Raw genomic sequence first — 24,272 nt, forward strand, 5'->3', positions numbered from 1 at the left:
ACTGGCTGCATGCAGCACGTTTCTGGCAGAGAGAAAGTGCCCCCTCTGCATGCCCCAAGCAGTGAGACAAGTGCAGGAGCTGAGGAATTGGAACCGACTGAATAATGGGTCCTGTCTGCTGGAAGAAAATGAAATTTGCCCTTGTGTTACTGAAAACTTGCACTCGATGCTCACCGCACATTATAAGGAAAAGGTCAGTGAAACACAACAAATGCAAGGAGCCCAGTTGGAGAAAGCAATAAATAGTGACAGCAGCACTCGTCTAATTTATCAAAGCATCTCTGCCTTTGCTCAAACCCCAGTAACTTCCCCCCATGCTGCTGCAAGGGCTGGGATGAGCAGCTCTGCTGCTGCCTGTCTGTGCAGCTCCCAGGGCTCCTCAACGAGTTTGGAAGAGAACAGCATTATCCATCAGACACAATTAGCACCAATGATAACAACGATAATATTAATTGACACAACTGAGATTTTGGCCTCAGTGTCGCAGATGTGCTTGTGGAAAGGGAGATCCCTGCAGTCAAACACAGCTGGGGCACTCCCAAAGATAGGGATCTCCATGTCCCAAACACACCCAGAGGGGCAGCAGGAGGGTGTGGCCACAGCTCTCTGACCACAGAAAGCAGGCACAACTTTCCCAGGCATTGTGCAGGAAAGGCTGTGAGAAGATCAGAGAAAAGAATTAGAAACAATTCTTCTCTTCACTTGCTTCACCTGTTGTTGTGCACATGTGGAATGTGTTATGGAGATTTGTTTGCCAAAGGGTGATTTCTTAATTGGCCAATGGTGATGGTGCTTGGATGAATTGACCAATCTGGTCTGACTGTATCAGACTGTCTGTAAGGGGGATGTATTGTATTTGCGGGGTGCCCTGATGAAGGCAGGAATGATGAATCTGACTCCATGTTCTCAGAAGGCTAATTTATTATTTTATTATACTATATTATATTAAAGAATACTATACTAACTATACCAAAGAATACAGAAAGAATACTTACAGAAGGCTAAAAAGATAATAATGAAAACTGGTGACTCTCTCCAGAGTCGTGACACAGCTTGGCCCTGATTGGCCAAAGAGTGAAAACAACTCACAGCAGAACCCAGTGAAACAATCACCTGTGGGTAAACAATCTCCAAACACATTCCACATGAACAAAACAGAGGAGAAACCAATGAGACAAGAATTGTTTTCCTTTTTCTCGGAGCCTTGTTGGCTTCCCAGGAGAAAAATCCTGGGAAAAGCGATTTTTCAGAGGATGTGAATGCCACAGCGATGGGTTTCTTAGTAAGTATAGTATAACAAAGTGATTGATCAGCCTTCTGGAATCATGGAGCCAATGCTAATTATTACCACAACAGGGATGCCATGCCACGATAGGAGGGTCTTACCATCAGCAATGAAGTGCTCGGGGACGTGGAGCGTCACCTTGACGGTCAGCGGGCAGGAGAGCTGCGAGCCGCAGACCACGGCCAGGACGCAGGAGCTGACCGCGATCAGCGTCAGCGCCGTCTTGTTCACAGGGCTCTTCATGGAACCTGCAAGGCACACACAGGGGTGGGTGGGTGGGTGGGGGGCCAAAAGGGAAAGCTGTACCCAGGGCTTTGTCAGCAGAGGCAGGGGAGCACCAGCATGGGAAAGGCAGGCATGGAAAACAAGGATGGGAGCTCAGCAGGAGTCTGCACACCCCAGGGTTCCCATCACACCTTGTATGGCACAGGGCTTCATTTGGCTAGAGGAGGGAGCCTCTCAAAAAAACCTGCTCAAAACCCTGTATAGACCCTCTCCCTGAGAACTTCTCCCTGGAATCACTCTCACACCTGCTGTGCCCTCCTGCTGAAACCACCATCACTTCTTGTCAACATTGGCTGGCTTGGCAACCCACTGTGAAACCCTCGTGGGGCAGGACAGGGTTAGGATGGCTGAATCACCATCAACAGCATCTGGGTGGGACAGAATCCCCAAGATTCATAGGGAATGTGGGGAAGCTGTGCCACACAGAGTCATCCAGAGAGACCTGGCTGCTCCAGAAGATTCAGCTGCTCTTATTGGATGCAGACTGGGAATGTCAAGTGTCCAAATGAGACCCTTTCTACTGATGGAGATGACCAAGAACTGTCCCAGACCACCAAGAGGTCTCCACTGCCCAACAAAGGAGTGTTTGGAGCCTGCATCCTGGAGGCACCCCTGGCCCTTGCTGCTGCTCTGACTGCACTGCATCCTCCACAGCCTCCTCATCCAACACCTTGTGCCAGCACCCCGCTCCGCTCCAAGATAACAAACAGCTCACAAGGTTCCTTCTCCAGGGCTTGAGATGCACCACTTGGAGAGTGTGTCCATGGCAATGAGAAGGCACAGCCCATTCTGGTGCAAGCTGAGATGATCCAGGGGCACAGCCCAGCAATGAACCCAGAGGCTGCACAGCCCATTCTGGTGCAAGCTGAGATGATCCAGCTGCTGGCAGAGGTGACCACAGCCCTGCTCAGGATTCACATGAGGACACCTCTTGATTTTTGGAAGCAGCCTCTCCCCACTTGCGCCCCAGCCCTTGTGCAAAGTGAGATTTAAAAAGCATCAGTTTGAAAACTGAATTGGAAATGGATCCAAGTCACCCCTTGCACACTCTGTGATTTGCCTAAAGCTGCTGCTGGAGGTGCTGGGGCCAGGGCAGGACCCTCATGCCCAGCACAACCTCTGCATCCCAGGCAGGGCACCAAGCCCCACCACAGCATCCCCAGGTTGGAGCCTGCACAGGGGATGCTCCAACCAGGATTTGTAGGACAGGAGAAGTGGCTGATCTGCTGGAAAATACCCCCATCACTGAGACCAACAGGAGCAAGTAAATTGATTATTTATGAAGCATCTTTCCTTATGCATGGATCATCTGAACAGCCATCCCACTCCTATTTCACAGCTTTACTGCCAATCCCCTGTGCCCCTCACCTTGCAATCCTCTTTTTTTCTTTTCCAATCTTTATTCATATCATCAGCATAAGTTAGCACTTCCATGGGAGGCAAAATCCTTCACTTGCTGGGCATACTGTGCCTGCCACAGCCCCTGCTTGGCTTGAAGTTATGACACGAATGCAAAAAAGAAAAAAGGCGGGGGGAAAGAAAAAAAAAAAAAAGGTAAGGAAAAAAGCCCCCCTGAGGATAAGTGGACAAAATCAAATATACAATGGACCAGACAACGCTGGATTTCACCCTTATAAATCACCTTTCAATCCAGGGTCTTAAAGTGCTTTGCAAACATTAAATCATAAATCCCTTATGAGTGAGACAAGTATTATCCCCTTTTCACAAAGAGCCCAAATCCCAGGTATGATGGCAGCTTTCACCAAACTGCAGCCAGAGTGGAGCTGGAGGAATTAGGATTTCACACCCCCATTGGTCCATGTGGCTTCTTCTCTCCCTGTGACTCAGAGGAGAGCAGCACAGGGGCTTGGAACAGCAAAAATCCTTTTACAGTTCCATGAGTTTGAGCTTGGCTGCTCAAGGAAAGGGACAATTGCTCCAAGTCTCCTGTAACTCCCTTCCCTCCTGCACTCTCTCATTTCCATCACTGCTAATCACTGACCTCTACAAGTGCCTGATGTTTGGTTTTGACCAACTGAACCAAAACAAGGGGGCTTCTGCTCGAGCACAAATTGGGTTTCCAGCTCAGCTCTTTATTGTTCACAACCAGTTAGCTGCCAGGTTTGAAGGGAGACTGCTGGAAAAGCATTTAAAGAGAGGGACTGGGCTTTTGTTTTCCATCTCTTTCCCTGCTCTGCAGACCACTGATGTTCCACCACTGCTGTGCTGCATTTAAACACCTATCTGGAGATAATCAGCTTCACTCCAAACCTTCAAAACCACAAGCAAATGTATTTTCAGCAAGGCCCTGCTAACCAAACCCATCTCAGCAGGTTTTCCAGGGCTTCACCCTGGTCCAGAGGTGAGAGAAATGGATCCCTTCCTTCTTCAGCCCAGGGAGGGGATCCAAACCCAGCTCAGGAGCTCAGGCAGCCCCAAATAAACCCAATGCCACAAATGAGAGGTTGGCCTGGCTAAGTCTGGGCTTTCCCTCCTCTCCTTGTCATCCCCAGGCTTTCAGGGAAGTGTTTGAAGAGCGGATTTGAAACTCCAGGTGCACCAAACAATCTGGTTTCAATGTCCTTTACCAAGAGGAGGAAGCTGGGTGGGGAATACAAGACCTTTATGGATGGTTGAGAGCCCCAGCACCCAACAGAAGTCCTGGTTTGTGTCTTGTGGGGTTCAAAAATCCCAGGAGGAAGATGGTAACCAGGCATGGCTGAGACCAAACTCAGTCCCCAGATCTCTGTCCCCTAATAAATGCTTCATATGTTAAGATCATGTCTCTATATCTTTAACCAAAGAGGTTTCTGGCGTGTTCTGAGAGGTTGCAACAAAGTGAATGGATTTCCAAGTGCTCACCCAGGCAGTTTTGAAGGGAAAAACTGGGACCATGGGGATTCCCAGGGAGTCTGCACCCAAGCAGTGGCAGGGCACACCATCAGGATGAAAAATATACTTCTATCCAGAGAGAAGTAACTTCTCCCCACAGCCCACAAAATTCAAGGAGTGAGAAGCAGAAAGGAAAGGCAAAGTGCTCCATTTCAGGGCAGAATCATACCTGACACGCTCCCTGCTGGTGGTCCAAGGGTGGCTTAATTAGACTGGAAAACAAGAGGAGTGTCCAGCACTGTGGTCAGAAGGACTCTGGCCACCACCACCTTCCCCACCCAGGATTTTTTTTGTCTCCCCTCAAACCCCAGTGCAAATTATCCTGGTGAGGATGTGAGCCCCTGCTCAGAAACTGCTTGCAAAGCATCACATTCCCCTGAAGATTTTTCACCTGCTGCAAGATGAAGATAAATTCAAAGCCACTGGTGTAAACACTCAGCAAACAGCCCCTCCAAACGCACCGTGTCTCCTTTGAAATATCATTTCCTCGTGCATTTAATTACTCACTGCTTTGTACACTTTCCTTCGCCCGCCCAAAAGACAAGGAGGGGGGAAAAAACCCAACAAAACTCTGGGCTCAATTCTTCTTAATATTAGCAGTACTGCCTAAATTTAGGAGGGAGAAGGAAAAAAAGAAACCACAAGGTGTGTTCAGAACACGTATGGATTTATGAGCAACACAAATATCCCATGTTCTCAGTAATATGCTGTTTCTAAATCAGGCTCATAAATACATGCTTGGGAGATTAGTCTATAAAAAAAAATAAACTTTAATTACCCCCTCTTTATCAGCACAGAGCCTGTGGTGTTAACCATATGTGGGTGTTAAACGCCAAGTGCTTTGCAATCTTCCCCACTCCCCCAGGAGACAATAGCATCACAGCATCACAGGGAACATTCCGTGGCCACTCGGATATGGAAATGTATTCCCAGCTCCTGAGGAAGATGGGGCTGGGGAAGGAGAGCGGGAGAACAGCGAGTGCTGGGAGAGCTTAGCAACCTCTACTGAGCTGTGCTGCACACAGAGCACCCAGCTCAGGGACAGCAGCATTCCTGAGGACAGCCAGCCCAGCCCAGCTCGGGGACAGCAGCACACCTGGGGGAGACAGCCAGCCCAGCCCATCTTGGGGACAGCAGCACCTGTGGAGACAGCCAGCCCAGCCCAGCTCGGGGACAGCCCAGCCGACACCCCCGGGATGCTCCTGGAGCACGCCGGCAGCCGTGCCGGAGGAATCGGGCTCCTAATGATCCGCCCTTCTGTTCCAGCAGAGGCTCATTAACAGGACAGAGCAGCGTTTCCAGGACAGCCTCACACACAGACAGGTCCCGAGGTGTTCTGCGAGGGGCAGATTGTGTCCAATCAAGTCAAACGCCAATTAAGATGAGCAGTGGTTGTTGGCAGGAGGCTCTGGACATGGAGCAGCCCTGCATGGGGAGGAAGCAGCACTGCCTGTCTCCCCTCCTGCCCTGCAGCCTCCTCTTCCTCAGCAGGATGGTTCCTCTGGGGGATGGGATGGGATGGCAAATTGGGATGGGATGGGAAATTGGGATGGGAAACTGAGATAGGATGGCAGATCCTCTTTCCAGTCAGGCACAGCTCTCCTGCCTCATGACCCCACCAAGCCTTCATGCACTTCCCAGCCCCAGAGCCCCCTCCTTCTAAAGGGGAGGATGTGGATGCAATGAGCCCCCCAGGCAGGGGGGGAGAGCACAGGCAGGTGTTTCACCACACACCATCTACACCACACCTGGCCCCCGCCTCTTCTTGAGGCATCTTCTCCACTGCAACCCTGGACAAATCCCAGCGAAAGTGCTCACGGCTCCAGCCCAGATCTGGGTCAGAGCTTGGGCACTGGGCAGTCTCCAGCCTCATCCCAGAGTCAGCAGGATGTGGATCAGCCCTGAAGTGGCAGCTTTGCTTCCCCTGTGTTGGGGGAGAACGCTGAGAAGACCCTCCAAGGACACAGAGGGTGCACAGAGGAAGGGATGGGGGAAAGGAGGAGGAAAGGCAGCCACATTGTGCAGCAGAAGGGTGAGATCAGTCGCTTCTGGATTTATAGAGGATTAGATCTTGCTGAGCACATGCTGAATCAGATTAATACTATTAACATTTATGAATTATCCTCTAGCAATTAGCCGAGACATCCTCCAGCACAGCACAGGGAGCAGCAGAAAAGGCAGCCCTGGGCTGTGGGATGCCAAGGGGTGGCTTGGGCACTGTGGGGAGGCTGGGGTTGGGCTGCTGGACCCCACAGCAAGGTCAAGGGCTCATTGACCATGCTCCTGGGCATCCCAGTGAGCTCTTGTGCTCCTCTAGCAGCCTGAGCCTCGGCTCTTCAGGTGCTCCTGGAGTTATAAAGCCTTATGTACTGAATTAATGTATTTGCTTCCTAATTATACAGCTGTTGGTGGTGCTCCCCCTTTGCTCTAAGGCACTGTGCTGCAGCTGGCAGGGAGACCTCGCCAGCAAATTCCAGCCAAGAGGAGGAAGGGGGCAAAGGCAAAGCCTTGAAGGCTGGGAAAGGAATGAGCAGCTGAGGAGAGGGGGAAATACAGATGACCAGAGTGGCACAGGCTGAGATGCTGATCCACCAGCCCCATCAGCACCAGGGTCACCACAGGCAGATTCTCCTGCCCACACATCTTAGACATTCTGGCACAGCAAAGGGGGGAAGAATTTGTGCAAACTCAATTTGCTCTCCTGGCACTGTTATATTTTTTTTGCATTTCTCTGGGCAGGGACAATTAAAATCAATGAAGTCAGTTTTGCTTTCATGTTCTCAGTGCTGAATTGCTTGAGATAAAATCACATTAAAGAAACAGCTACATATTTAAAGGTAGATATTGCCTGCACTGGAATTTTCTTTCATGAAAATCAATGAAAGCACTTCTCCTGGAATTAAGGCCTGATCTTTTTTTTTTGTTTTACACTCCAAATGAGTCCCAATTTTACAATATACAAGCACAAAGGCAAATCTGAGTGGAAGGTTTCATTTTAAGAAGAAGGGAAAGCAATTTTCAATACAGTGTAGCAAAAACATTATTCCTACAGGAAAAAGGGGGGAAAAAAGTAATCATTATCTATGAAATAGTTTGTGTTCAGTCACAGCCCAGGGAGGATTGTGCTCAGCGAGTGAAGGGCTGGTCAGGCAGATAAATTGATTTTAGAAATCAGGAGGAGAGAAGTGATGGAGGCCAGGGGGGCAGGGAGGGCTCGGGACCTGGCAGGAGATGTCCCAGGGGCTGGTGGCAAGAGATGCCCAAGGACTCAAGTTGTTCATCCTGGCTGGACCTTCACCACACACCACACTGCCTGCTGTCCCACTGCCAACCTGCAGGCAGAGCTGGGATCAGGGAACTGGGCTGCAGCCTCAAAAAAAAAAAAAAAAAAAAAAAAAAAAAAAAAAAAAAAAAAAAAACCCCAAAACCATCTTTTGCCTCCATCCATTATTTTGGAATAGATGCAAACCGACAGAACAGGATGAGAACTGCTCTGCAACAGCTCCCCAGGGTTGGGGCACATCCCTCCGTGCCTCAGTTTCCCCCACAGCCAAACACCACGCAGGAACAAATGTGACATCCACCACCTTCTGCTCCCTTTCCTGCTGCAGCCAGGAAACAAATCCATCGTGCCACAGGAATCCACAAGGAAACGCATCTTCATTTTCCGAGCGGCACCAGCCCTCGCCCTCCTCCCGCCTGCATCCAGCTCCGTGTTTATGTTCAGCTTCCCGGGAAACAAGAGGCTCGTTACCATGCGGAGGGCGACAGCAGAGCGATTAGTGAAATTTGTTACCCACATGCTCTGAACAAAATTAAATTAAAAGTGCTGCTTTGCTGTCAAGATAAGGGCCAAGCCGGAGAGATAATTTTTCACTCTCAAACACTCAATTACTCGCTGAGGCTGTATCAGATACAATCGGAAAATAAATAAATAAATAGGAAGACCCGCACTGCCTCCAGGAACAGATGTAAAAGCCTTTATCTCCAGCGTAGTCCAGGGAAGTTAAAGTGCCTGCGGCCACCGCAGCTCCAGCAGCATTTACCTGCAGCCCCTGGTGCTGCCCAGCTCCAGCTCCCAGCAGCAGCCCCCCTCCCAGCAGCTCAGTACCCCTGGCACGGGCAGGAGCATGAGAACACCCCCACACCTACAGCCACCAGCCATGAAAGGAGCAAAGAGGAGGCTGGAGCAAGCCCAGCCCAGCCTCCCTGCACAGCCCGAGTCCAGCAGGAATGGAGAGGGACTCACAATGGGTTTTGTGGGCTGTTGCAGTGCCTCATTGCTCTGCAGGCAAAATAAGCCATCATGAAAAAGCACCACATTTGTTCACTAGCTGGAAAAGCAGCATCCATGACGGAGAGCAGAGAATGGCTGGGAATAAGGAGCATCCCCCACTGTCACTGCCTGGACATCACAGTGTGAGCGTGGCTGCGGTGCTGGGGTGCAGCCTGCAGGGAGGGAGGGACCCTGGTGCTCTGGGGCATAAAGACAAGATTTGTATCATGAAGGCAACTCATTCCTGAGATGTGGGGATCTGCAGGTCACATGGGTGCTGCGGTGTCCCCTCTGGGCTGCTCTTTCCTGGCCTCACAAAGAGCAGCACAGCTCCATGTGCCATGAACCAGCTGGGTGTGCACCACCCAGGCTGACCTGTCCATCTGTCCCCGCAGGGAGCAGCTGTGTGTCCCTTCCTGAGGGATCCTAACAGCTCTGTGTCCCTTCCTGAGGAATCCTGACCTGTCCATGCCGTGGGCTGACCACACGAGGAGGGGATGGACACAGGGCTGCCAGGAAGGGAGAAGCATCCCCATGGACAGACAGACAGCAGCAGACACAGACAGACCCATTCTTCCTTCATGCCCCTGGAAGCAGCTCAAACTGACATGTTTGCTTTATCACCTTTGGTGTCCCACTGGATTGCCAACAGCATCTCCCCCAATTTGAAGGCGAGTCAAGCCTAAGGCAGAGCAGGGAGGCAATTCCCTGAGGAGTACGAAGAGTGGAATGATGTCCTGCCTGCAGCATTCACTCAGCCCCAGCGAGGCCAGAGGCACCAGCAAAGATAGCAGTACCCAAATTTCATTCTGCACCTCGTTTAGTTCCCCATGAAATAATAACTGCCTGCTGCCTCTGGAGATGGGAGAGGATCAAAGCGAAGCTTCCTCATATGTAGTAGACTCCGAATACCTAATATTCCCTTATAAAAGGCCTTGTTTTAAACACCAAATACAGAGGCAGATCAAAGCTCAGCTTCTCATTTCTCTAACAGCCCTCAGAAGGCTCCGCCAGCCAGCCCGGCACACGCACACACGGGGCTGACACCAATCCAAGGTACATAATTGAACTCTGCTAATTTGTCAAAACCATCACCGCGTGCTGTGGAAACAGCCAGGTGCCTTGTTCACAGAGACCTCAGCTGAGGAGCATCCCAAAGCCATGCCCTCCCTTCCCTGGGGTGCTGGAACAAGAGCTGTGCAGGAAAACAGAGTGGGATGTTTTCCCCCTTCCTCTTTTAACAGGAGAGGCCAGGAGGGGTGAAGCAATCCCAGACCCAAGCATGGTGGAGCAGGTTCAGGGTGGTGCAGCTCGAGCTCAAGCAGATACCAGAGACAGCTTGAGGAGCAGCAGCCAGCTGAGGACACTCCATGAGACACCCCAGGTGGGTGGACACTGTGCTGGGTGCCCTCAACCATCACAGGAACAAAAGCATCCCTTTGCCTTTGCACCCCATGCTTTGTGTCTGGGTTTCCAGGAACTCTGTACCTGATCTCTGCTGGATAGAGAGTGACATCAGCCCCAGACTCAGGGGTTTGGCAGCAGTTCTGGGAACCTCCTGGCAGGTCCTAGGGGCTCCCAGAGGCTCAGACTAGAGGGCAAGGGAAAGCAGACAGTCTGTGGGTCTCCAAGACAAATGGGCTTGGGATGGCTCAGCCCCTCACAGGGCCTCCATATGACACCATCACTTTCCCTGCCTCAGTTTCCCCCAACCCAGGAAGCTGAACAGCATCTGTTCCACATTTCTGTGTTACAGAGCAGCTGCTCTGTGGCCTGAAAAAGCAGAGGGAGGTGCAGGAACCTTACCTGTGCCTCCCCTCCAGCAAGGAGGGGCTCATTATACTCACAGAATCCTCAATTAGATGGGCAGAGAACTGATACAGCCTTGGAGTTACAGTGCTGCTGCTTCCCCTCCACCTTTCACTATTTGATTTCATCATCAGGCAGGTGCTGGCTGTGACCAGGGGAACTCAGGGCTGCACAGTCAGACCTGGAGCTGAATATATTTTGCTGGGCACAGGGCAAACCCCACCCCAGAATGAGAGGGATGGAGCAGGAGTGGAGTTTGTGCACAGGGCTCTGCCTTCTTGCTTTAGGGGGATTTTTGCTACTAATATTTTCCTCTCAAACTCAGAGTGAACCTGACTGAACACATCCTCCCCTGAAGCATCAAAGCTTTGATATAGCCCTGCTGGCCAGCGGGGGATGTGGATTCACATCCTTACAACACTGTCAGCTTCTCTCTCACAGAGACTTCGGCGCTGGTGGAAGGTGTGATGACCGGCAGCCCTGGAGACAAGAGCCATCTGTGCACCACAGCCAGAATGCAAAGAAGTTCCCACAGTTCCTGGTACTCCCAGGGGAATGGGAAAGGGGAGCCAGCTCCCACAGCAAGCAGAGCCTTGAAGTGCACAAACCTGTTGCAAATAGGTTGCAAGAAAGTCTGATTTCTGGAAATCCTTGAGGAATCAGTGCTGAGGGTCAGCAAGAAGGAGCAAACCAGCCATTCCTGGCCCCAGCTGAGGGTCACTTCAGCCTCTGAGCACAGAGCTGTGCACAGCCTGACAGCCTCTCTCAGGACTTGTTTCACTTGGAAAAGCAATCCGAATTCCAGCTCCCTTGAGATTGCATGCCACAGAGCACAGCTCATCCTGATCCGTCGAAGTGGAAAGTGGGGAGCTGGTGTGGGCACAGGCAGGGGACAGTGGTGAAGAGAAGGGGTGTCTCACTGAAGATTTGGGAGTGAACAGAGCACTTTTTGGCATAAGCCAGCAGTGCCTCTCCCAGCTCAAATCCCAGAGATGGGGCTGAGCCCAACAGCAAAGGCCAAGACTCCAGCGGAAGATTTCCTCTGCTTTATTCCTTACACTCTTCTGCCCTGTAATTTCTCTGGAGACTTTACAAAGACATGGTAACATCAGTGTAACAGCATCCCGCAGCCCTAGAGGCTGGGAAGGTGAGTGGTGCAGCATGCTGTGCCCACAGAAGGTGCTGCCTCTTACTTCTGTGTGTATTCCTGCACTGAAAACCAGGTACCAGTGGGTCTGCTGCTCCTGAGCTACCAGAACAAACTCTCCCTTGCTGAATATTTTCCTGTGGGAATGTCTGTCTAATCTGCCTTGCCAAAGCACTGGAGAACCTGCTGTCCTCCTTCTCCAGGAGACACAGGAGGCCACTTAACCAAGCTCAAATAAAAGCAAACCTGCACACCTCCTAAGTGGAAACTTCCCATCGCATCATCTGGGATCAATGCCTTGACAGTGCAAGTAATTAGGCTCAATCCTCCAAAATCTTATCCAAGGAGAGAAACCCCAAGGAATCCCTCTCCTTGGACCTGATAACTATCCAAAGGCACCTGCAACGACACGCAAGCCTGGCAAAATCAATAGGGGAACATCATTGTAAGAATTAACTGTATCTGACGATGCATCCTTCTCTATTAGAGTTACGATCCTGTCCAATTATGGATCTTGGCTGAACTTGTAATTATGAGTTCGGTACTACGACTTCCCACTACGCTATTGCTTTGCTTCCATGAGGAGAGGAGAGTCAATGAAAAGATAATGGAAAATTCCTTTCAAGGATGCAGCGATGGCCAAATTTATCTAGACAGGAGGGGAAGTACAATGGGGACTTTATGCAAGACAATTCCCTCAGTTAGCCCCCAGTGAGCATGAACAAACCAGGTTCTCACAGCATTGCTCAAACACTAAGGCAGATCTAACAGCCAGCCCTGTGCGACGGCGCGAGGCAGCTCTGCCTCCTGAATTCCCTTCAAACCCAGCCATCAAAGCTGCCCAGGTGAACAACAGCTTATTCACAGGGAAAGAAAGGAATTCTTCCCATTCATCTGTTCCTTTATATTTGCCCTACAAGGAAGCTAAAACCAACAACCAAAAACCAACATAGACGTCAATAAAAATATCTTTGTACCCGACATCCAGTATGAGCCTTTTTCAAGAGACTTACAGAGCAGCTGACCTCAAGAGGAATGGCATCAAGGCAGCCTTGCAAAGATTTGTCTGCCTCTCATTAAAACACAGTTTTCCATACCTTCCCTGTGCCCTATCACCCCTCTCCCTAGTGGAAGCTGAAAAAACCCCAAACTTCAGTGACTTTTCCAAAGTATCCAAGGGCTGTTACAGCCTGCCCAGTGTTCCTGAATAAGTCACTGCAAAAGCTACTCCAGCACCTCAGAAATTTGATCCCTGTACCAGCAGTGTTTTGGGATAGCTTGTTTTGTCCCTGTTTGCACCATATCCAATCCCTTCCTCCTGTCACACAGGCATGAAGATGATCAGAGGGATGGAACACCTTTCCCATGAGGAAAAGCTGAGAGAGTTGGGATTGTTCAACCTGGAGAAGAGAAGGCTTAGGGGTGAAGAACTGCAGCCTTCCAGTACCTGAAGGGAGCTGGAGAAGGACATGGAATGACAGGGCAAGAGGAAATGGCTTCAAAGTGGCAGAGGGCAGGGTTAGAAGGAAGTTTAAGCTTAAGCTTATTGGGAAAAAAGTCTTGACTATGAGAGTGGGGATGCCCTAGCACAAGTTGCCCAGAGAAGCTGTGGCTGCCCCTGGATCCCTGGAAGTGCCCAAGGTCAGATGAGACAGGGCTTGGAGCAACCTCAGACAGTGGAAGGTGTCCTTGGCCATGGCAGGGGATGGAACAAGGTGATTTTAAGGTCCCTTTCAACCCTAACTATTCTGGGATTCTGATTTTATCATTTTCCCCTGAATGCAGCTGTGTTTGTAACCGCAGCAGGTAAGGAACTCAAAGGAACTCACGAATCCTCTCATCTTTTTCATCAAAAGCTCATTTTAAACATGGTGGTGATTTCTCTTGCTTCTAAAACACATGGAAAACAAAGACAAAAAAAACCAAAAAAAAACCAAAAAAAACCACAAAAAAAACCCCAAAAAACAAAAAAAAAAAAAAAAAAAAAAAAAAAAAGAAAAAAACCCAAAAAACCAAAAAAAAAAAAACAGCCTTTGAGCAGGAGCAACTGCAGCACACCCCTGTGCATGCGTGAGTTTATTCCTGTGCACAACCATCGAGCTGATCAGAGGTGTTGAGGCAATTTCACATTCAAATAAACACACTGGAAGCATTTATGGGAATGGCTCATCATGGAAACAAATGGGGCCTCGTGCTGCTGCGGTGGGCACCGAAATCCATCTGGCTGCCGCGCTCTGCCGAGGCCCGGCTCCCCGCACAAAACAAATGGAGGGAGCAGACCCACTGTGCAATTTTTAAATTGCTTCCCAACGGAGTTATTTCCCCACAGTGATTTTTCAAACCCAGTAGCAGCAGCAGAACTTGTCCTCTCCTCCACCAAACGGCTCGGGCTGAGAGTCCCGGAAAAACCAATCCAGCGTGATGTGACAAGAGGAAATGCGGACACTAATTTCAAACTCCAGATGATATTTCAGTTTCTTGGCTCCTCTAACTCACAAAAAGAGCCTAAAGGGACTTGGGTCTACAAATCCCTGCCCCAACCCTCGTTTTGAATTTGTTCTTTTTAATTGCCTTTGTGCCAAGTGGAAGGCTGGGCAATTTTCATCCAATGAATGCTTTGCATGGGAAATAAAGGGCAGAAAACAGGAGCTTGGAGCAAGGAATTGCCAGGGTAACCATCCCTGACAGCTGCACCAGTGCCAGGATGAGGACAGACACAACCACTCCCCACTGGTGCAGCTTTGGGGAAGTGCCAGGGCATGCGGAGGGCAACTGATACTAGAAACCATCAAAGAAACCCAGAACCTCAGCAACATCACTGGGAAATGGGATTTACGGCTCCTGCATAGTACTGCATCACAAAAACAGCACATTTTGGGACGTGCTTACCACCACAGAGTGGTGTGGCTGTCCTTTAGACTCGGGCAGTATCAGACACCATCACCCATAGGGCAGCCAAGGTGCTCAAGCATTTCTTTTCCCCTGGCACCAGCGTGCAACCACAGCGACCTTTCGTACCTTTGCTTCGCCTCCGGCTCCGATACTGCTCCGTGTAGAAGGTGAGCTGGGTTTCATCATCTGCCTCTGAGCCAGAGTTGCCTTTGGCACGTCCAAACCCGATCCCACCTGCAGGCAACAGAGAGGAAAAAATCAGCCCTGGCAGCTGGGATGCTCAGGAGCAGGTGGAGCCAGGAGCTCCTCAGCAGAGCTGAGGATTTGGCCAGCAACCCCCACTCCTTGCTAAGGTTCTTTGCTTGGGGTCACCAGTAGTGATCAGGAACTTTTACCACTCATCATTTCATCAAAAATCAAGACCCCCACAGTGTACATAGTGACGTGAATGTAAGAAGACACTTTCTACCCTCAGAAATAAAAACACAAATATATTTCAAGGGACTTACAAAGAAAACCCCTGAGTGTGGCAGCTGCTCTCCCCAAGGACACCTGCATGATGAAATGCAGTGAATTTTAGCAAACCCAGCAAGGACAAATAGTACAGGGGAATACAGCCCTTAGGGGGCACCGAGGACACCCCTGAGTGTTTTTCCTGCTCCTCAGCACCTAGTTTGGCCCATCTGCTTCCCTGGTTTGCTGTGACAGCAGCATTCAGGATGGCAGGAGCAGGGCTGACCCATGGCTCACCCGGCCTCTTCCTCTCCAGATATGGTGTGGGATGCAGCAGGAGCCCAGCTGGCTCCATCCCCAGACCCACCAAGAAGCAATGGATACTTAAAAAGCACCACAGACTCTAATTGGCAGAAGTCCTTCAATCTTTGCAGAGCTTAAAGCAAAGAGGCCTCTGGGGGTTGACAGTGGCCCTTTAAACTGCCATTAAAATATTTTACTGTTTTTAAAAAATCTTTTATTCTAGGCAGCAGCACAATTTCCCCATTTCTTGGCAGGAGAACAGAAAATGAGCGGTGCCTTCTGCCCTCTGAAATCCTTAATCACAGCGATGAGAGGTGGCTGGCAGGAGCCAGAGGGACGCCAGGAGCTCGGCACGTGGCTGCTGCCCTGGCCATGCCCTGACCTGGCTGGGCAGTGCCCTCCAGGGCAGTCTCAGCAGCAGGGCAGGAAGGGGCTCTGCTGGTTCCTTTCCTCCTGGAAGCAGCAGGAAGGGTCAGTGCTTGCACACAGAAGCATTTAGTGCTTGGGCAGGGGGGTTCAAAGATCCCAAACCATGACCCATCATCAACCCCTCTTCAGCCACAAACACCACAAAAGACATGATACACCCACACCAAGGGGCTTGAGAGACACAGCAGAGTGGTAAGTCTAATAAGACTTATTTGCATGAGTGAGGAAAATCTTAATTAACCTGGGCTTCTAACTCAGGCTCTTGGGCAACCAGCCAGGGCTGCAGCCCTGCTGCAAATCCCCTTCTCACTGAGCAGGGGCTGCTGCAGGGGCCAGGGCTGGGGACAGACACCAGCTATGGGAGAGCACCCCCACTGCTGAGAGCTCAGCACAGCCATTGCCCCTGCCTGGGAGAGGGACCTGGACACTGCCTGTGCAGGTAGGACATGGCACATCCCTCTGTCACCTTCCCATGCACCAGAGCTGGCCCCTTTTGCACAGGCAGATGGCTGGGGTGGACAGAGGCACGACGTGGTGCTCTCTGTGCTGTCACACCCCTCTGAGGTGACCAGGCAGCTGGCACAGGCAGCAGCTGCTCTGCCAGCCACCGGCCCAGCCCCCTCCGGCCACTCTGCGTTTGTGTGCCGGCTGCGTCTCCGTGATGGATGGAGCTGACATGTTAAATTACTCAGGCTGGATGTCTTCAGAGAGCTGGTGACAGCGATATTGCATTTTCTGATTACCCAGCACTGAGCAGGATGTATAAATACAGCAGTGGTGAGACCCGGCGCAGGTCCCCAGCCCGCAGCGGAAGCGTCTCCTCTGCCCCAACATGCAGTGCCAGAGGTCAGCCTGGCAGCACGAGCCTGGGGCACACACACGGCTGCCAGGGAGGTGCTTTTACACCCTTGTGCCATCAAGGATGCTGGACCACATCTCAGTGGTGGTTTTGAGGATCTCAGAACCCAGTTGAGGCAACCTGGAGAGCACAGGGACACTAATCCTCAAGTAATCCTGCCATGAACCTGATTTCATCTTTAACTGACCCCAAAATCTGACCAAATTAGCCCAGTGAGACATTTACAACTGGGGCGATGTCTCCTTTTCCAGGTCCATTACCAGCCTTGGTCACAGGCTGCTTACCAAAGCCTGGGGCTGAGCATAATCATGATGGGGCCAAGGATGCTCATGGCAGAGGGCACCCACGAGCAATTACTGATGAACAAGGACAGCATCCAGGTAAAGCCAAGCAGTCCTACCTGCTCAGCATTCCCTTTCCTTCAAAAACAGGGAGAAAAACACCCAGTATCAGAAAATTAAAATATCCTAATTACTGCAATTGGTTATAAACTGGAATAAGATGCTTAAAAGAGAGAGAAATGGCAATTTTAAAGGGCTGGGTATCAGTAATGCACTGGCAACTCTCTCCAGCAGCTCTCACAGGGAGATACACCCTCTTTACACCCAGTTTACTCCTGCTTTTGAGACTGGAGAAAAAAACAAAGCTCGCCTTCCTCACCCAACCCATCTCCTGCCCAGCTCGCTCAGCAGGCAGTGGGGCAGGTGGGGAAGGGGAGCTCAAGGAAGATGCTCGTGTTTCTAATCCTGTTTGCAGATTTACAAGCTCGTTAATCCCTTCAAATAGATCTCAGCTCAGGCAGGCGCCGGGGCAGGGTGCTTGTTCTGAGCGCAGCATTAATTTAGTGGGGAGCAAGGCGGGGTGCCAAGGCAAACACCTCGTTATGGTGTAATTAAAGACGGTCCCGTTAATGCAGAGTGGGGACGAGGAAATAAAATTCAGGAACCAGAGTTATCCCCAACGACTTTTTGTTAGCTGAAGCCACGTGTATATTTTTTAAAGTGAGATTTTTGTCTTCAAAGAGGAAATAAAGAACAAACATGACATTTTTAATCCTTTCCCTGAAGCCAGGAGGTCATAGAACATCTCAGGGAAAGAGCTATAGATGTAAAAGGAATCAAAACTGAGTTAAAATAAAGAAATAAGTAACAGTAGCTGTTTGGATAACTCCTATCTGAGGCCAAGCTGACCTCAGCTACTTAATCCTGCAAAGTTGGATGTCATAATGGAAGTGGAAACTTAGTTTGTCCCCAGCGGTGCCACCTTGGGTGACATCTCTATGATCTTTCTGCCCTGCAGCCACTATCAATGGAAAAAAGATTCTCCACATCCTTTTCCTCCAGAAAAAGGGAAAATCCCTGCACATACCACAGAATTCAAGACCCACAACTTCCCTCATCGACCACGTTGGGTTCACTCCATTCCATGCTCACTCACCCCATGCAATGTTGCCTTCTGGGGGTTCAACAAGGCCCTCTCTTCCCAGGCTCCCCAGGAAAAACTGGGTGAGGAATACCCTCCCCAGCATAGCAGCAAAGTCCATGCACTAAGAGCTGGCAGGACAATACAATTAGCTAAGTGAAAATTTTCAGTTAGATTAATTTAACCCTGAAAACCCAGAAAACGGGAAAAAAAACCACAAACCACACCCCCCCCCAAAAAAAAAAAAAAAAAAAAAGAAAAAAACCCAAAAAACCCTAAGTGTGGTCAGAGAAAGGTACATTAGATGCAGATTTAAGGAGAAGGAAAAAAAAATGTAAAAAAAATTTCTTTTGAAACTTACTCAGTCAACCCCAAACCCATAAAAGTGTAAAGAAAAAAAGCCCTTTAAAACAAAGCACCCTGTGGCAGGGGTATGTTCACACACACTGGCTTCACATACAGCTGAGAAAAACTCTTCCTCCTCACCAGTCTTCCCTCTTCCTTCTGTCTCCGCCCAAAACGCCACCAGTGCAGGAGGTGCAGCAGCCAGGGGACAGCACCATGGGCTTCCACTGTGAAAAACTGGGATCATGCTAATCCCAGACAGCAGCCCTTGCACAGCCTGAAGGGTTTTCTTTTCACCAAGGACCGACTCAAAGAGCTGGACATGACATCATTATTCAGGTGAGGTGAAAGCACTCAGGCGAACTCCAGAAAAGACTCACCAGCAAAATGTGATGCTCCACAGGCACCACAGGACAGTCAGACAGGGCAAGGTGAAAGCAGAGGTGTCCTGGCAAAAGCAGGACCACGGATGAGCCCAGCTGAGCCTCAGCTCTTCTCCCTCAGGGAGCTCTGACTAACTCAGGGCACAGCCAAGACCTCCAGACCACAAGAACTGCATCCCCAGTAGGCAGCACACCCCGACAAACAGCACATCGTGTCTCAGCAGAAGGACCATGACGGGTTATTTCTTCCCAAATGCAGAGTGTTTTTAAAGCCCTGCCCCAGGAGAGGGCACCAGACCCCCTCTCTGCACACAGCAGCCACCCCCAGGGCCAGCTCCCAGCCCGGGGCTGGGCACACAGCTCGGTCCCTCAGCCAAAGGCACAGCTCAGCCCCTGCCCTGCCGCCTCTCCCCAGGGCATCGCTTCCCGGCTCTGGGGCAGCCAGGCTGGGATGCTCCGGGGCTGCGTTTGAGGATCAATAAACGCTGTGGAATGCAGCATCCTTCCCTCCAGGTCTGCCAACCCCCAGCAGAGACCTCTTCCTTCCAGCCCACCCCTCCCACCCTCAGCTCTCTCCATCCTCTCTCTCCCTCAATTATTTATAAACTCTGGATGTGCTTCACTCCACAGAAGTGTTTAGGGAGAAAGGTTGTATGAAAGAGTCATTAGACAAAATAAAGTTATATGGCAATGTAAATAGAGAGGGTGGTGTGGTTTGGTGGTTTGTTTTGTTGGGTTTTTTTAAAGTCAATCTACTTGGGAAAACAGCACCTTTCCCAGCGCTGCTGGAAACACTCAGGGCTAAATCAGATTTAATGAGGAGCAATGGGCAGCAGCTTATGCACACTCAGAGCTGGGAAGTAAAGCAAGGCAAAGTTTATCCCAGATTTGTTTCCCTTGGGCTGGGGATCAGGTTTGGATGGTTTATCCCATCCTTCTGAAGGAGTAGCACTCGGAAACCCTTTCCGTAGAGGAGGAAATCCTTCTGCTGTGTGCAGTTCCTGCAGGGAGAGTGCTCCAACTGTAGGGCTTTGATGAGGTTAAACATTAATTAAATCAAACCACAAGAAAATAATTACACACATGCATCCATCAGGCTGACTTGTCACTGCTCAGAAACAAAGTTGGATGCAAACTCCATCAGCGGAACTGTCACGAGGCCGTTAGGAGGAAATGAATGTATCCCAAATGGACAATTTCATTTAGGGGGAGGAAAAAACAACTCTCATGGATTGCAATGGATTAATGAGGCAAAGGGCTTATGTTTGCAACTGGATGGAAAATGTAAACATCCCGAGTTGTGGTCTCATCCTTTACCCTGAAGGGCTGTTTGCACTCCAGCCACTTGCCTGCTGGAGGCACAGGTAACCACAGGCTGTAAAAACAAAACCTCCAGCACAGAAGAAGCCAGGGAATGGGCAGGGAAAGGCATGGATCAGCTCAGCAACAGCACCCAGCCACCACCTCTACAAGGAAAAAGATATTTAATTTAAAAGGAAAAAAGGATGGATGGGATGGGGCTGTGCAGAGCGAGATCTCCACTGGAGACATTGGGACTACCTGGCTTTTGGGGGATTTCTGAGCACTGAGAGCTTAAAATCTCTTCTTTAGGGTGTGCTTGTGAAGGATTCCTGTGGCTGGAGACACTGGGAGTCAGTCCCCTCCTGAAGCCCATGGAGTACATTCTGCCAAAGGCTCTTCACCCCTCACAGACTCTGGGCACAAAGCAAGCTCATTTTCTCATACTGAGGAAACCAGTGGGGAGAGATGGAGAGAGACCAAGGGTGCTCTTGTCCTGATAACCACTGACTTTCCCACAGTCACTAATAGGCAGAGGAACCCTGGGGAGGTGGGAAATGGGGTGGGGGTATCTCCAGAGACTGGGGACAAGCCAGGCTGGCTCAGGGCCACACTCTGCTCACACTTAGCCAGAGGCTCTGCCTGCAGCTGGGCACTGTCTCGTCCTAAGCTCAGCTGCAAGGATTAACTGACTTGTTCCATTAGTGACCAAAAAGCCTCTTACCTCCAGTTCAGAAATGAAATAAAAACACACATAAAAGAAAGGGAAAAAAAAAAAAAAGAAAAAAAAAAGAGGCTGGAGCAGGGAATCAGGGCAACTTTCCCTGACAGTCCCCATGGACCCCAGAGCACCCACACGAAAATCCAGAGAAATGCATTTGAATAACTACTAGAAAACAAACCAAATAATTTAAACCAGTTAAAGAGTCAGAACATTTTCTTCACACTAAGTAAATAATTTATGGGCAGAGCTATAATAAAAAAAAGGCCTCTCCAGGCCTGTATCGCAGGAAAACATATCAGGAATAAAAGATCACATTTCAGACTCATAAATAAATGAAAAACAAAACCAAGAGTAAAAAGAAAGAAAAGTATTTCCTTCCCAGCTCCCAGAGCTGACACAAAGACCCTCAGTGCACTGGCCAAGGGACCTTCATCCCCTTCACCCCTGAAGGGATCTGATATCTCCTGCTCCTCCAGAGATGGAGACCTGGACCTCAAAAGGCACAGCCTTTTGTGTTGTACAGCCTTTAGATCTGTGAATGCTGTGCTCCCACTCTCTGTGTAGCTCCTAAAGCCCCCAAGCATTGGGAAAGCAGAAAGAAGAGATGTCCCAATAATGAGTGACAGCCAAAATGAATTTCACCCCTTCATGAAATTAAAACCTGACCAGAAATTCTTTCATTGTGTTTTAGCTGGGGCAGCTGACAGGGACTTTGGGCTTGCAGCAGGATCTCTTAGAGGGGACACGATGTGACACAACTCACAGGCACCTCCACCAGCCCACCCAGAGGATGCTGTGTGGGGTTTGTCCCTCTCTCATCCCACCACAGAGGAGCTCTGGTGTCCCCAGGCTCAGCAGTGAGGGTGAGGAGGCTCCCACCTTCCTCCCCAGCCAAGCTCCTCTGGCCATGGCTCATGCCTTGCAGTGGCTACCTAGAACAGAGGCTAGACAAGATGAAGACAATAAAAGTAGGTACTTGTAGTAATTACATATCCTCTGAAGAGAGAGAGACATAATTCTCCCAGGATTTTAGAAGCTGTGGGAAACTTAGAAGAATTCAAACAATTATTATCTCACTGTCTGTAACTGTTGTTTATAGATATGATTCTCCAGAGTGTGCTATTCATAGCTCACCAATAGTGTGAGAGAAGATTCGTAAAGGCCAATCAGGTCTTAGGCCCCCCACTGTTTCTGTAAGAACTGTAGATTTCTAATAACAAAGTGTCTTTTCAAGCCTTCTGATGATGGAGTCTCTGTATCACCCCTGGCTGTCCCCAATACCCCTTCAGTGATAGGTATTTATTAAAGGCCTTCAACAGCTACACCTTGGGCAGTCAGAAGCCTCCCAGAGGCTGCACCCAAGCTGGACGATGGTCACGAGTTTTTCACACAGATATAAATTTAGTCTATTTGCATATCAGGGGTTAATCCTCTAATTACAGCTTCAGGTAATGAAGTCATACACCCCCAATATACCCCCAATTCACTTCTGTTTGTACTTTTTGTGGTCTGAGGCAGCAGGGTGTCCTTGTATCTCAGGCTTAGAAGGATTTCTTTGTCTGATCAAAACGTGAAGACAGTTGCTAATGCTTCATATGGAGTTTAGAGTTACACACTAACGCTGTACATGATTTGAAAAACATAACAGCTCAAATCCTAAGGCACTGTGGCCACGTACCTCTGTCACTGTTATATTTTCTGGAAAAATCCCTTTGCCAGGATTTCTCTCCTAGGAAGCTGAGAAGCCTCAGAGAAAAAGGAAAACTATATTATCTGATTTGCTTCTCCTGTGTTTTGCTGCTTTGGAATGTGGCTTGGACATTGTTGACCAACAGGTGCATGTTTCATTGGTTGCATGTGAATTGGTTTTACTTATAGGCCAATTACAGGCCAGCTGTTTCAGACTCTGGAAGAGAGAGTCACGGGTTTTTCATTATTATCTTTTAGCCTTCTATCTGTATCCTTTCTCTATTCTTTAGTATAGTTTAGTAACATTTAGTATAGTATTCTTTAATATAAGATAGGTCATAAAATAATAAATGAGCCTTCTAAGAACACGGAATCAGATTCCTTCATTTCCTTCCAGTGACGGGGAGCCAGAAATCACCACGTACCTCGGGGCCGGCTGCGGCGTTTCCGTCTGCCCACGGAGGTGCTGCGCAGCGCGGGCTGCAGCTGCCCGATCTCGATGGGCGTGTTGGTGCGGAAGCTCTCCTTGAACTTCTGCATCAGCGACTCCACCGTCTCCTGCGTCACCTCGGGAGCTGCAACACCAGCAAAGGGGCTGTGGTTACAAAACAGCTGGGCCATCGTGTCCCCTCTGCCCGTTAAACGTTTCCTCGTGTAAGCTGGAGCTGAGTCCTGGGGCAGGAGCTCTGCCAAGAACCTCTGACTTCACCCACAAGGACCCATCCAGCACTTTTCAGATCTTACCAAAGCCACCCATAATAGAAAATTGTGAGTTTACAGAAACTGTGTTTTCCGTGCTGCTTTCCTGTTGGCATTATATTGCAAAAGTTCCATACTGTTGCCTCCATATCACAAAAGTTTCATACCTTCCTGGTGTTTTCTCATCGGCAGCTCTTCAGAGTACTAACTCTTTCTTCCTCACAAAGTAGCCAACTGACTCCAGCTCAGCCAACCCACTCTTTTACAGCACCCAGTGCCACACCAGGCCATGGAGCAGCTTCCCTTCCTTCTCCCTAAATCCCACATGTAGGCACACAGTTTGTGGTGATTGGGGTGGGGCTGGCCCAGCCTCATCCCCATGGCACAGCTGTGAGCAGCAGGTGAGCAGCACTGACAGCAATGAGCCATGGAGTGCCCAGGTGTGCTGAGCAACCACCAAAGGAACAGAGGGCACACAGGTGCAGTGCATGAGCATGAGGGGGATAAAAGGCTGGGCTGAAGAACCAAAAGAGTGGACACTTGCAGCCTTCTGAGGAGGGATGATGTTACTTTGTATGGGTTGAAGCTTTCTGATATTGGCATATTCTGTGTATTGTGGCCATCTCAACTGTGACATGTGCTGTGACACCCACAAGTGATGTCCTCAGCCTCCCCAGGGTGGTTTCGTACCCCTGTGGGCTGCAGAGGTGGTTCTGATTTCTGCTGGGGCCGCTGGGAGAGGGGGAACCAGAGAGCAGATCAGGAGGGCTCTGGGGAGGATCCCTCAACCCAGTGCTGCTGTGCTGGGAGACAGAGGGAGAGCACCCACCCAGCCACATCGGGCAACAGAGAAACAAGGATCAAACCCCCTGCCTGAGTTAAGTGCCAGCAGTGGGAACCATTTCAGGAAAGCTCCAGAAAGAGAGGGAGCTAAGGGACCAGCTGTGTAATGTCTTTGAATTTTCCAGTACCAGCTCCCCCAGGAACCACAGATCAAAGACAGAGCTCCCCAAAGCCCCCAACGTTTATGACAGGCACAGCTGAATCCTGCAGTGTCAGATGCCCCAGCAGGCAGCATCAT

At 49.9% G+C, this 24,272-nt stretch overlaps 1 protein-coding gene across 1 annotated transcript in view; it reads right to left on the minus strand.

The window, feature by feature from the left end:
• ASTN2 (astrotactin 2) overlaps positions 1-24,272 on the minus strand; it is a 264,180-nt gene that overhangs the window by 199,065 nt on the left and 40,843 nt on the right. The window contains exons 3-5 of the mRNA XM_041475041.1: positions 22,918-23,067; positions 14,713-14,820; positions 1,387-1,533 (exon numbers count right to left, since the gene is read on the minus strand). Coding sequence (XP_041330975.1) covers positions 1,387-1,533; positions 14,713-14,820; positions 22,918-23,067 — 405 coding nt within the window. The remainder of the gene's footprint in view (positions 1-1,386; positions 1,534-14,712; positions 14,821-22,917; positions 23,068-24,272) is intronic.

The sequence above is a fragment of the Pyrgilauda ruficollis genome, unplaced genomic scaffold (assembly GCF_017590135.1).
Source record: "Pyrgilauda ruficollis isolate IOZ18807 unplaced genomic scaffold, ASM1759013v1 scaffold34, whole genome shotgun sequence".
Lineage (NCBI taxonomy): Eukaryota > Metazoa > Chordata > Aves > Passeriformes > Passeridae > Pyrgilauda > Pyrgilauda ruficollis.